Source organism: Porites lutea, chromosome 12 (genome assembly GCF_958299795.1).
Source record: "Porites lutea chromosome 12, jaPorLute2.1, whole genome shotgun sequence".
NCBI classification, from domain to species: domain Eukaryota; kingdom Metazoa; phylum Cnidaria; class Anthozoa; order Scleractinia; family Poritidae; genus Porites; species Porites lutea.
The window spans coordinates 4,149,735-4,163,419 of NC_133212.1; the positions used below are offsets into that span (position 1 = coordinate 4,149,735).

The 13,685-nt window shown below is 38.1% G+C and overlaps 1 protein-coding gene across 2 annotated transcripts in view; it reads left to right on the top strand.

Annotated features, from left to right (window-relative positions):
• Positions 1-13,685, top strand: part of LOC140922037 (protein patched homolog 1-like) — a 56,165-nt gene that overhangs the window by 20,658 nt on the left and 21,822 nt on the right. For both annotated transcript variants that reach the window (XM_073372066.1, XM_073372067.1), the window contains exons 3-11: positions 3,984-4,173; positions 4,539-4,608; positions 6,366-6,463; positions 8,139-8,259; positions 9,469-9,561; positions 10,167-10,288; positions 11,044-11,191; positions 11,646-11,777; positions 12,273-12,431. In XM_073372066.1, coding sequence (XP_073228167.1) covers positions 3,984-4,173; positions 4,539-4,608; positions 6,366-6,463; positions 8,139-8,259; positions 9,469-9,561; positions 10,167-10,288; positions 11,044-11,191; positions 11,646-11,777; positions 12,273-12,431 — 1,133 coding nt within the window. The remainder of the gene's footprint in view (positions 1-3,983; positions 4,174-4,538; positions 4,609-6,365; positions 6,464-8,138; positions 8,260-9,468; positions 9,562-10,166; positions 10,289-11,043; positions 11,192-11,645; positions 11,778-12,272; positions 12,432-13,685) is intronic.

Here is a 13,685-nt window from a genome sequence, read left to right on the forward strand (position 1 = left end):
GTAACTCTGTTGAAAAAGAGACCCCGTTACAGTCAATCCAGTTGTGAAAATGCGACCCCATCCAGCGGCACATCCACATTAGCCTCTTATAAGGAAGTACCTGCCCCTCCCCCCCAGTTTACATTGACACCAAAAGCTACCACAGTTAATTTTTGCAGAAACCAAGATGAACACCTTTGGTGTTGAGACTAGTATTTGTGATATATTCCTTTAAGTCCCCACAGGGACCAATATCAATTTTCTCCTAACAATATCCAGTAATTGTCAAGAGATACAGTTATGAGAAAATACCCTAATCTGTTATTAAATTCTCTTAACTGATTCTTAAAGGAAATGTATGGAGATCAGTTTGGAGAATTTGTATGTTGATATTGGCACTTAAAGGGATATAGGGTGCATTCCTTTGGGTGGATATGGATCAAGATTTATGATCCAATATTAATGGTTATGATGAATCAAAGGGACCAGTGAAGGACTCATCGGTATCTTTGATGCCTTAAGGTCCAGGTGATCGTTGATCATAAACCCTGATCCTCATTGCCCCAAAGGAATGCATCCTCAGGACCCATTTATATAAGGCAAGCCAGCATGGTTAGCCAGGCAGGCCCACTTGGCTCTTACCTTATTTCCTCTTAAAATTTTTATGTTAATATAAAATAGCAGGTCAGCCGACTTACTGAGATACCTTTTGGCCAGCAGGTAGGCCAGCGCTCCATGTAACCTCAAAACATTTTTGGAGGAAAAATTAGTTGAAAACAAATCTTTGACAAAGTCAAGCCTACCTCCGCCTGCCCCTAGAATCCACTAATGCGTAATGAGCAGTGAATTTACACGCGGAATGAATTTTTGAGAGCTCAGTTTTTCTTGAATTTGATGTCTTTAAAGCAATTTTGACCGTTCAAAGATTTTTTTAAACTGACTGCTTGCTGAAAAGTGTTCACCAAAAATTCACTGCTCATTCTGCATGTAGGAATGCAGATTTAAACTTGATATTTGTTGTGGCAACAACTAACAGATTTGTTTTTCCAATAATTGATTCATTAATGGAATCTTGGGGGGTACGCTTGACCTGGTGTGACTGTAAACTTCTTTATTTGTTGTAGACAAAGAGCACATTTTTCTAAGATACAACTGTCTTTCATGAAAAAAAAAAAAACTGTCACTGGCAATCATTTTGAATGTCAAGTTAAGTATGGTCCTTTGTAGTGTCCCTTTAGTTTATGTTGTAAGCGATTAAATGTGTGTAATGTATGATGCCAGGTAGGCTTTATTATCACAATAAAATACAATATTTCTAATTCTGGGGAGTTGAGCTCTTAAATAAAATAACACAGTAAACCTTTTTCTATTGAAAAAAAGAAAAAGAAATGGAGTGGGCCACCTGGAAGTAAAAGATAATGTCATTCCCTGAATTAGGCTGTGTGTAATAAAAGATAAGTTCTTAATTTTACTTTGTGTATGACAGGTTTCAAAATGAACTTTTTCCATGGGCTAAGAAAGATTTGATTGGAAAAAAATGCTCCATGGAGAAAATTAAGGTCACCAAAAGTTATTTCCTTTTCTTTTTCAGTAAAACAACTAGAAATATAAGCCCCTACATTGTATTAATTAGATTTACATGACCTCATTTAAATAATCTCATAAGTTAGTTGTGTGTTGATTTCCTGTTTTTTGTATATATTTTTATGTATGGTCATATTTAAGCTGTGCAAGGTTAAGGTGGTTGCTAATTTGACACTAATGCAGCATTTTTGGCATCTAGTACCCATTTTTACTTTTCATCTTCTCAAAATGCTTACAGATAAGCAAACATGTTTATGGCTTCCATCTAGTCCATATGGGGTGTGAAAGTTGCTTGGATTTAGCTCTCTGTTTTTGAAATTATTTCAATTTTATTATTCGTGCATTGGATTGGAGCCAACTTTAAAGCAGATGCATGTGATTACAATTTCCATCTTTTGCATCCAACAGGTCATGATTCTAATTTAGCCTTTAGTGCTGAAAAATGCTTGTCAATTAATCTCCTTAAGTGAAGCTCAGATGTTAATAGACGCCACTTCTTTAGCTGAGGAGCAACACTTTAGCTTTATATTGCAAGTGAATAAACAGCAGATATAGAATTCCTAAACAACTGGAATGATTTGAATCATGTGTCCCTTTATCGTAAGCTTGGTGTTGAATTTTCTGCTAGAATCCCGTTAATGATGTTAAGTCAGGTTTTAAGAAGCGTGGAATTTCCTGTCTCAAAGTAAAAAAAATATAGATTAACAAAATTGCTGTCATGTTCCTGTTTCATTATGGGACAGTTACATTTCCCTTGCATCCAGTTTTTGGCTGTGTTGTTTACATGTGTACATGTAAATGCTTTGTTTTGGAAGTGGATGCACTTAGCTTCCCTTGCAAGGTTTTGGGCACTCCACTATTTCACCAAGCAAAATTTTTTGAAAAATGTAGTTCTTTGAGTAGGTACTGACACTTGGCAAAAAGCATCAGCTCATTTTTTCAGAAAAGTCAGTGACCAATTTCTCTGAATTTGAGGAGCGGCTCTATCAAACCCTGTTGATGTAGTCAATTACTCTACTGAAGTCACTACTGCCTACTGTACCTCAGGTTTTACTGAAACCCCTAAAACATAACATGATTAAAAAAAACCCAACTGACTGGAAGTAAACAAGAGATGGCAAAATCAGCAGCTTAGAACTACCTGGAAACACACATGCCCAGTTACATGAAGTGGTGACAACATGGCACAATGCAACAACCTCTGCGCTAGCCATAGCCTGAGAAAATAGCTCAGATCTGGGTAGTGACATGTCATCAAACAACAACTTTATGTATTTCAAACTCTTTGTTACAGAAATAAAATAATAATACACAACCTGCAAATGAGGCCCTGCATGTAAGAGTAAAATTCTGACAAGCAACATGACCTTGAAACAGCGACATAGGGCAGCAGAAATGGCAACAAACGACAAAAATGGGTTGAAATTTTGAAAGCGACAGAGAAGAGTGCAAATACAATAGTAAAATACCATCAACGACATGGCATCCTCCTCAACCCTTTAAGCCCCAGTATCCACATACAAATTCTCTAAACTGATCTCCATACATTTCCTTTAAGAATTAGTTGAGAGAATTTAATAAAACATCAAGGCATTTTCTCTTTTGTGATCATTTTTTATATTCTCACAATCTTATCTCTTGACAATGTATGGACATTGTTAGGAGAAAATTGCTGTTGGTCACTATTGAGACTTAATGCGTTAATAGGCGAAATGGCAGGTTTTGAAATTGAGACTAGGGACATATGTAACCTCCATAAGAGGGCCTCGCAACTAGCAAAAGCAATTTGAGGTGTGTTGTGAATAATAATTAGGTAGATTCGTAAAATAAAATGTAAAGGAAAAAAGTGTCAGTATGGAATTCCTGCAGTTGTTCTTCAGACATCAAAAAATGTTGGCTGTTTTCTCAGCCTAAACAACCCCCAACCTCAAGTCTAGTCTGATGTAGTGACCATTTTGCCATACAGCCTGCTACATTTCTGCACCTTTGTAAATAATGAGGTTAAAGGGGCTATGTCACGGCAGTCCATTTCATTTTGTTTAGTTTTGCCAATTACTCGCCCTCAATCGCTATGAAACTTAAAGTAAGCAACGAAATTACAGGTAAATGATAAAATCAGAGATCCGAGACAAACAAATATGTCTCCTGAGCATTATTTTTTACGTTGCAAGCAGCAGGGATCAAATTTGAAAAACTGTTGGGCTGAACAGTTTTCAAAAACCCTAATTTCAATCCATTTCAATCTTCCTCAGTTTCACCCATCCTTGGCATCTGTTGTTTCTGTTATTTTTTTTTAACCTGCCTTTAAAGTTTTAAGCGGTTATTTTTGTTTCTCTCAATTTAACGGGCATTTTGTAATTTACTGATTTGAATGAATTTCGTGACACAGCTCCTTTAACCATTCCTGTTTGTTATCGTAGTGGGTGGCAGACTCGAGGAGGAGTTAAAGTACACAAAGAAATCTCTTGGAGAGGGATATGGTGGAACAAATGAGCTCCTTATACAGACCCCAAATGAGGAGGGGACCAATATTCTTTCTGTGAAAGCAATGAGGCAACACTTGGATGCTGTGACAAGAGCCACAAATGTTACTGTGGAATTATTTGACCAGTAAGTACATCACAGTGTTTTAACCCTGTAAATCGTTCTATGAAAATTTAAATTCTCATTTGTTGTCCCTATACATTTCCTACAGAAGTAATGCTAACATTTGGATTTTGAATTAATTCATGCTTTCAACGTATTGTGTCACTCATCTTGAAGTGAATTTAAAATAGTTTCTGTCTAGAATAGTTCCCAGTTGGCACTTTCTGACAGACTCACAGGACTGCTGAAGCTAATTTCACTTACTCACTGGGCCACCAAACTTCTATTTTTAATTGCCCAAAATCAAAATTTACTGGCCCTGGGCAATCAGACCCGGATTTTTCTCTGCCCTGCCTTGTGTTGATTATACTGATGAAATTAATTTACAGAACTTGGACATTGAAGGATATATGCTACACTTTGAGCCTTCCTCCTATGAACAACCGTTTATGGAATTATGTAAGTTATCATGCATCATTGTTATTAATTAATAATTAATAAATGAGGCTGAGTATCTTATGAAGAATTATGGAGATCGAGGAGGGTGTTATCCGTCGAGGCCATAGGCCGAGCTCGGTGGATAACACCCTCCGAGATCTCCATAATTCTTCATATGATACGAAAGCCGAATTCAATAATTGTTTTATTATTCATTCAAAATAATTCCTAGTTTAAAAACAAAGCTAAAACATGCTTACCTCCATCGATGTTAAGTTCACCTTTGATAGTGCACGTTTAAGGTTGTTAAGCTCCGCAAATATTCTCCAAATAGCAGATGTCGCCCTTCGAGTTGTGTTCTTGCTGTTCTTGCCATATTTTTAGCTATAATTTCGCCTAGTTCTTACTCTTGAAACGAGTGAAATGTCCGCCATTTTTTGTTTTCACAACCAAAACAACTCAACCTCTTTCCCAGGTCATCTTGGTTAACGGTGCCTTAACCTGCAAGAACACTGCATTTTTGACGTCATTTCCTTGTTAAACACAAAATTCTTCCAAATTTGGTCATCAGTAACTGGTTTTGGTGAATTATGCGTGTGCTTTTAGCCAATCATAATCAGCGAAATATTTTGAATGAATAATAAAATACGATATGGCACCAAGGTGTGTATCTGAGTTATTCAGGATCAAAAGTACACACCAACACCAAAAAAACTGATACAGTGGTCTATGGGAGGCATTTGCTGCGCTACCAAGGACCTTTTATTTGATTAAAGGTCAATGGTGAGCTAAGAAACTTACAAGCTTCAAAGCATTCAATAAACATATACATGGTGTGGACCTTTCAAGCCGTATAGATAATGATAGTAACTGCTGTGACCTGTGTAAATTCTGAGTCATGTACCTTTGTATATAGTTTTAGGTTTTAGGTAAGATCATTAATTTACAAATCTTGTAATAGATTAGTGTGCCAGTACTTAGGAAAGTGTCTCCAATTAGCTAACTGTTAAGCTAAATACATTGACACTAAAATAAATTTATTATTATTATCATCATGTGGACCGGGTCAGTAGTAACAAAATAAAATAAAATGTCTGGACACGCCAGTATTCAACAAAGGTTAGTGTGGGTTATTCAGGGCTCAAAATAACCGCCAGTCAACAGACAATGTCTGGCCAGAATGGGGACTTGATCGGCTGAAACCTTCACTTGCCAGTCATGTTGTCCGGTCATGCACACTCTCATTCTTGAAAAAAACAACAAAATCATCTCAACTGTAAATCTTCAATTTTGTCTCTGTAAAAATACATTCACATTACCAAACAGAAAATCACACAAACGTAAAATAAAAAGACTGAAGAATAGTGTAGACAAACTCTCGGTGTCCATTTTAGGGAGCTGTTAATTGATTGATGACAATTGCTTGTTCTCTTGAATAAATGTCTTGCTTGGCTTCCTCTACTTTTATAGTATTGTCAACTGTCCCAGTTGAAAGACGCCCCCTGAAATGGACACCCTATGCATTTTTCATTATTCTCCAGTCTTTTTATGTTACTCTCTATTTCAGATGAATAAAGAACAAAGCCCCTTAAAACTGCTTTGCTTATGAATTAAAGGATAAATTCGAAGTAATATCAAGAGTTATCTGGGGCCTTTTCCCATGCACTTCTTTACTTGTAGTAAGTTGATTCAGGCTTAGCTATTTTAGGCTACTAACAGTTTGATACGGTGAACACTCTTTGCATGAAGTCCTTTTCTTCATCGTCTTTGTTCAACAGCTCCTTCCCCAACTTTTGCCATGTGTTATCATAACACCACTGGATTGCTTCTGGGAGGGTGCCAAACCACTTGGGCCAAAGGAACCAGTGAATCTAGAGTAAGTTATACTTTTACATAGATTATTATGGAATAGTGGAGGCATGTGTGGCTGAGAGGTTAACATCTCTAATGGATCTGGAGGTCCAGGGTTCAAGCCTCGCCTGTGGCGTTGTTTCCTTAGACAAGAAACTTTACTCCTCTTTGTCTCTCGTCACCCAGGTGTATAAATGGGTACTGGCGACATACTAGCTGCTAGGGGGTAACCCTGCGATGGACTAGCATCCTGTCCAGGGAGGAGTAGCAATTCTCCTGGGCGCTTCATTCTAATGAAACTGGGATAAGCTCCAGCCGTTTGGGCCTTTAGCTCGTTTGCAGCTTCACCTTGTACCTTTTTTATGGAATACAAGCAATTTTGCTACCGTATCCTACAGGGTCTGGCAGGGGTGTCCCTGATCCCGCATTCTTGCTCCTTTTTCAGGACAATCGCGCATCCTGAACTTCTGTAATCTCTACCCCAAGTACCGTTTTCTTTCCCAATACCAAATCCCGTGCCAAGGCTTTGGTAAATCCAGCTTCCCAAGTATCAGTCAAATCCTTTCCTGCACTGTATTTTGGCCAAATCCCGGATCCTGAGGATACCCTTCCAACCCTTATCCTAAGCTACAATCGGCAACAAAATTAGTTGAGACACTTTTTAAAAATGAGAAAATAAAGCTTTCCCTCCTCCATCCCCTCCATGCAATCATGTGCCGCTGTTCGAGCTACCTGAAGACAACAACAAACACCCCAAACTTGGAATGGATGGGGGGAGGAGACAGATGTGGATTGTTTTGTTCTCTAAAGTTACATGTACCCCATTAAAGGACAGGGTGTCAACAATTTTGCCGCCAGTTGTAGGTATGGAAAAAATAGAAACTCTTATCTTCATACCATTGCTCAAATTCCATTGAATATAATATCCTATTCTACTTGAAAACCCTAACACTTCCAGTGGCGAATCGAGGGGACCCCCCCCCCCCCCCCACCTTTATCTCGAGGTCTGGATCCGGCACTGCATTTCTACACACTATCAGAAACAAAATAGCTTGAAACTCCACCCCTTGCAGTGGCACATGCCCACATCCCTGTATCTGTGATCTATAACTGAACAGTTATGCTGCAAAGTGAATCCAATTGAACATTCTTTACAATAAACATACAAAACTGAAAAGTAGTGTTCAGGGCTGTCAATAAGGACCGGTTAGCCGGCTAGTTAGCCATCCCTGGCAGCGGGCTACTTTCATCTCCTTCTACCATAACTGCAACAAAAAAATAAGCACCATCAAATAAAATTGCAAGGAATCTGTTTCCCAGTTTTGAACGACGTTTTGAACGCATATTCTAACAGGTTTAGACCTGTGAAATGTTTGAACCATAGAGAAATTTGGACGACATTGTTCCCAGTCTTGCGTGCATTTTGACGAAACAACATCGCATCCGCAGTAGGAAACACCTCTAGAAAACGACTGGAAACGCCATTTCTGAGGCTCTAATTTTTTAAATGTGCCTAGATGCCTTGGCCCTCAAGAACGTGCGCCTTTGGCTCGAGTTCCAGAGCCTCCTAGTATTCATTATCAGCCTGCTTTTTGAAAACTTTTTGACAGCCCTGAGTGTTGAGCACATTGCATAATATGTGATAGTAAGCCAAAGGAGTAAGGTTTTTGTGAAGCAAGATCCAAACGCTTGTTCTACAGGGCCCTTGGATCTCTGAAATGGACCACTATTAACCCAGAAGAGCTTGTAAAACTAATGCAGTCCTTTCCAGAATACCAACTACATTTTAATTTAGCAGAAATATCAGGACTGCTTAAAGAGGTGGGTGTGAGAAAGAGTAACTCATTTTGCCTGGTAAAGTGAAACCCTGCTTAATGAGCCCCGCTATAACAAAGATGCTGTTATAACGAAAAACATCGGAAAGCTCGGAAGAATTAGTATAATTGCTATAACGAAGTCCCTCCCATTACGAATGGATTTTGATGGTCCCAACACACAATGACCCCCACTGTAACGGATATTTTGTGCGGTTGCTCGCAACAGTCAGTAAAACCGATGGATTCGAGTAGAAATCTCAGCTTGCTTTAATTGAAAGTGTTTTTGAATTTGATGTCTTGATTGTCAGTGCTTAACACTTACGGTTTACAGTATCGGATGAATAGCAATAACGTTTTTTACGTTCACTATTGAATTTTTGGTAATTGTTATATATTTGATTACCCCACTATAATGAATATTTTTGTTGTTAACCAGATGATTTGTTAAAACAGGGTCTTTGCTATGACGAAGACCCCGCTATAACGAACAATTTTTTTTGGTACTGTGTCAGTTCGTTGTAGTGGGGTTCCACTGTACACTACATATTTTTTTTTACAAAATCTGTAAATTACTTACTTACTTCCAGTCGACGCCTAAAAGATGACAGGAAGAAAACTGACCCCATAGGTCCCTAAGTAGTGTGTTAATATATACAGTTTATTTAATATATCTGTAAATTCACTGTACATAAAAAGGATACAGTCCAACCATCCACATGTAACACCCAAGCAGAAATTTAGTTAAAGGGAGTTATTTGCTGGCAAGAATGGGACCAGTTAGGGGGTCTGTTCCATATATCACTGTGAGAGTTGACTGCATACCTACATGTACACTGCAGTGTATTTGTTCCAACCTCCTCAGGACTATGGTTTAGTACATTTTTTATTGATGAAGGCTTATAAAATCCTTTTTGGACCCAGAGAACTGTAAGTGCTTTAGAAAGATGTGTGTACTATAGAGGTATATGCATAAAAGGAAACTTCAATGGTCGTTTTTGTCAGATGCAATGTAATCACACTAAACCTACAACACAAGTTGTATCTAGTGAATAAAACTTACAACTGGCTTTTGATTGTTAAAGTCGTGATTAAGGTGCCATAACTTGTGTTGTGTAGCATAGGCACACTGTGTACAACAAAGTTGCACCTTCTAAATCCACCATCAGAGAGGTTTGTGACTAACATTCTGAATACTCTTACCTCCTCTATGTAGGCTGGCATCACAAGTGGCTACGTGAAGAAACCTTGTTTCGATCCATATGATCCAGAATGTCCCAAGACAGCACCAAACTATAAAACCAAGAAGGTACTGCTTCAACATATTTAGCCATAATCTGCATCTTAACATCTCTTAATGCTGCCACCAAAATTTTATGGGCAAGGCAATTTATACCCTTTCTGTAAGAGGGGACGGGCTCCTTTATTAAAGTGTGGCCACTGAATCCTTTAACATCAACATGTATGTTCTCTGAACTCTCCTCTGTTATTTCTTATGTACTACTAAGGAGAATTGGTTTACAGATCAAGACACTATGTCTGTGGTATTTATTTTGTTGTTTTACCTATCCAAGTTGTTTATTACGTTTAAGAAGTTTGATGACAATTATTTTGTGAGGCTTTTAGAGATAAGTCTTAAAACTCTTCGACAGATTTATGGTGAAATGATTTGTGATCTTAACTTTTGAATTTGTGGGTGAAATCCTATGACACTAACATTTCTGAAAAATAATGAAACCTCTTTGGTAGAATTTTTGCATGTGCTATTTTTATTTCTCAGGATTTTAAAAATTTGGGATTTCTTAGTGAATTTTTACCTTCCCTCGGTTAGCAGTGATTATCTTGGGGTAAATAGGGGTGGCATGTAATTATTTGTAGCATCATTATTGTTATTTCTTTTTGTATTTGTGTCAGAAACCAGATATAGGTGTTGAGCTAACTGGTGGCTGTCAAGGATTTGCCACAAAGTTTTTGGAATGGCCAGAAGAGCTCATTGTTGGAGGCATTGTTAAGAACAAAACTGGTATTATAAGAAGGTATGTTTAACTTTGAGGGGTGGAAAAGTAGAGTTATGTATTGCTCTATCGCTCCTTGTCATCTCATTTTTAAGCCATTCACTGAGAAGTTTTTTTGGGAAATGAGGCGGGGGGAGGGGAGAAGAACCATAGGGCATGGCTTCCAAGTCATTTGTCATCACTTCATTGGTTTCAGATTGTTATTGGCATGGGTTAATTTTATCCTTTTAAGCCCCAGTAAGCTCATCCAATTTCTCCAGACTGACCTCCACATAGGCTTGGGTAAATTGTACTTGTAAAATGGCTTATTCTGCCTGGTGGCAGTGTCCGTAAAAATCGCTTATTCTGCTCAAAATTCTGCTTGGACACCCTTATTCTGCTTGAATTCTGCTCGGTATCCAGAAGAGTTTTTGGCCCTTCAGGCTGTATTTATTTTCGCAAATATATGAGAAAGCCTGGTCTTAACCCCTAAAAATGAATTGGATATTCATTATGCGCAGTGAAATTGTAATTCATCTTACTTTTAATGTGAGTGCGTTGTTGCTATTAAATAATCATTTGTTTTTATTTAGTTTTAAATTTTGTTACAACTGTTATGCATATCATTAGTGCCACTGATTTTCCCTTATTCTGCTCAAATTCTGCTTGAAAATGCCTTATTCTGCCGGCAGAATGCTCACCTCAAAAATTGCTTATTTTGCTAGAAATTCTGCGGCAGAATTTATCCAAGCCTACCTCCACACATTTCTAACATCAAATTTTTGCTGCCTTTCTAGTGCTGCGGCATATCAAAGTATTATAATGTTAATGGGGAAACAACAGCTTTTTGCTCATTGGCAAGCACAAGCTAAAGTCGCGCATTTTGAATGGTCAGAAGAAGCAGCATCACAAGTTCTAGAATCTTGGAAGCGGGAATTTACAAAGGTACGTAAGATGAATAGCGATTATTTTACTTCTTTTATAAGTCCCCCATCACCCTTTCCTTGCATTCATTTACCCTTGAACAGAGGAATAATGGTTGTTTGGATGGAAAACTCGACCAAATTATATCCAAAACCAAATTTGTCTCTCTGAAATCAACTTACAGTTACAGTCAGTGATATCCATTAGCACAATTTATCACACAATTAGATGGGTCAATCTGGAGCTAAAGTTAATCTCAGTGCACTGAACAATCTTTGCTTAAATCTCTCTAGACATGTAGCAAACATTGAAGATTTCCTTATTTTATGTTATACACCCATAATGGCTCTGTACAGCGGCAGGCAAATGTTATGACTTTTTGTGTTTGTCTAGAGGTTTGACTTTATGTATGCTAAAATTCAAATTTTGTTTGTCATTGATTTATTTTTTGTTATTTTCAAACACTTAATTGCAGACCATTAACAATGTTGATCAAAGCAAGGAGGACTCCACAGTGCTTGCTTTCTCTTCAACATCATTCAATGATCTGTTGAAAGACTTCTCCCAGACAAGTAAAACTAAAGTGGCCATTGGTTATGTACTCATGGTAAGGCATAAAAGTGTAAGCAGATAAGAGCATTCTTGGTGTCATGTCATTTCCTGCTGTTTATAATTATGATAATATATTGTCTTTGTCTTGGAAGTATGTGACTTCAGTTTGTACAGTTCAGTCAGCCACAAAATTTTTCAGCTTCGCGTGGAAGTTTTTTGTGTCGATTCTGTTTTAGTTTATAGTTTCATGTGGGTAGCACAAACATTCTTTTTTTCTGAAGTATCAACAATGTACAACTGTGTTTGCTTGAAAGGAACAAGAATATTAAATGACGCAAGAACTGGAAATTTGTGTCGAGCAAAGATCTCATGTGTACCTTCCCATCGTCTTGGTTATGTGTAGTTTTTGCAGCAAACTTTGTCAATGAATTATTTTAAAAATTGGCAATAAGTTTATTGATCAAGGTCAAACTCCCTCAACTAGTTTGAAAGAATCAAAGAGAAAACAAGGGAGAAGAGTACTCCTCAGAGCTGTATTTTTTTGTTGCAGCTTATTTATGCATTCCTGACCCTTAAATGCTGGAGTGATGGTGTGGATTCCCACGGGGCATTAGGGTTTGGTGGCGTTCTTCTTGTCACTGTTGCTGTAGCTTCGGGCCTGGGATTTTGTTCATTCATTGGAATCAAATTCAATGCTGCCTCTACCCAGGTGAGTCTTGAAATAAATGAATTTGCTTTGAATTAACCCCACCTACTCTGTAAACCCAGTGGTGGTTTCACTTATTTATATTCAACTTTGAATGTGTCTGAGCTCACTACCAAATCAGTTGCTTTTCAATGGGTTCAATAATAGCTTTTAGTAAACACAACTGATCATGTTTAATAGTCGAAATCGAAAAATGCTTACTGACAAAAAATATTCCCGCGTCTCGGGTTACTTGATGGTGCAATAAAGATCACGTGACTACAATATTACGCAGACATCAATAAATTAACATAAATTATATAAAAAATGTTCACAACACTCCCCAGGGTTGCATCACGACTTCGTGATAAAACGCCTTGACTCAACAGCATAAATCTTGAATGTCCACTATTCAATAAATGTCAAAAGAGCTTCGTCGTCTACAAAGTTCACTGTTTGAAAAGACATAATTTCGAATTCATCTCATGTACAGTTCAGTTCAATGTTCACTCAGAAACTTCAACAGGAATCAAGTCCTGTATCACTCTACGTAACACTTGTGGCTTTCGATCCCCTTTGCCAGCAACCTTGACCTTTGCTGATCGAATCTGACCATCTCTACCCGGTAACAGTTCTTGAACCTTTGCCAGTTTCCAAAATGTTCTTTTCGTCAGATCAGACTTCACGATCACAATGTCACCTACTGAGATTGGGCTCTCCTTGTTTTGCTTCTTACATCTCTCATTAGAGCGCTCTCGTAGACTCAAAAGATACTCGTGCTGCCATCTCTTGGTGAACTGACGCAGTAATCGTTGGTGATGCTTAGCTCTCTTTGTCAAGGTCTGATTAACACTAACAACTTCGAAATGCTGGTTACTTGGTGCACTAGTAATTCGTCTACCAGTAATTAGATGAGATGGCGTAAGTGGAGTGGAAACTGACTCTTCATCATCATAGACATATGTTAACGGTCGTGCATTTACGATTGCTTCGATCTCCACCATTGTGGTTTGTAGCTCATCATAGTTTAACGTAGAGCGTCCCACTGTTTTCTTCAATGGTTGCTTCACAACTTTAACCATCCGTTCCCAAAAACCCCCCCACCAAGGAGCTCGCTCAACGATAAAGTTCCATGTGATGCGATTGTCAGTTAAGTATCGCGTAACTTCGTCTGATTGTATGATCTTCCTTATATCTTTGGATGCGGATCTGAAGGTTTTGGCATTGTCAGACAGAAGGGTGACTGGTAATCCCCAGCGACTAACGAACCTACGAAAG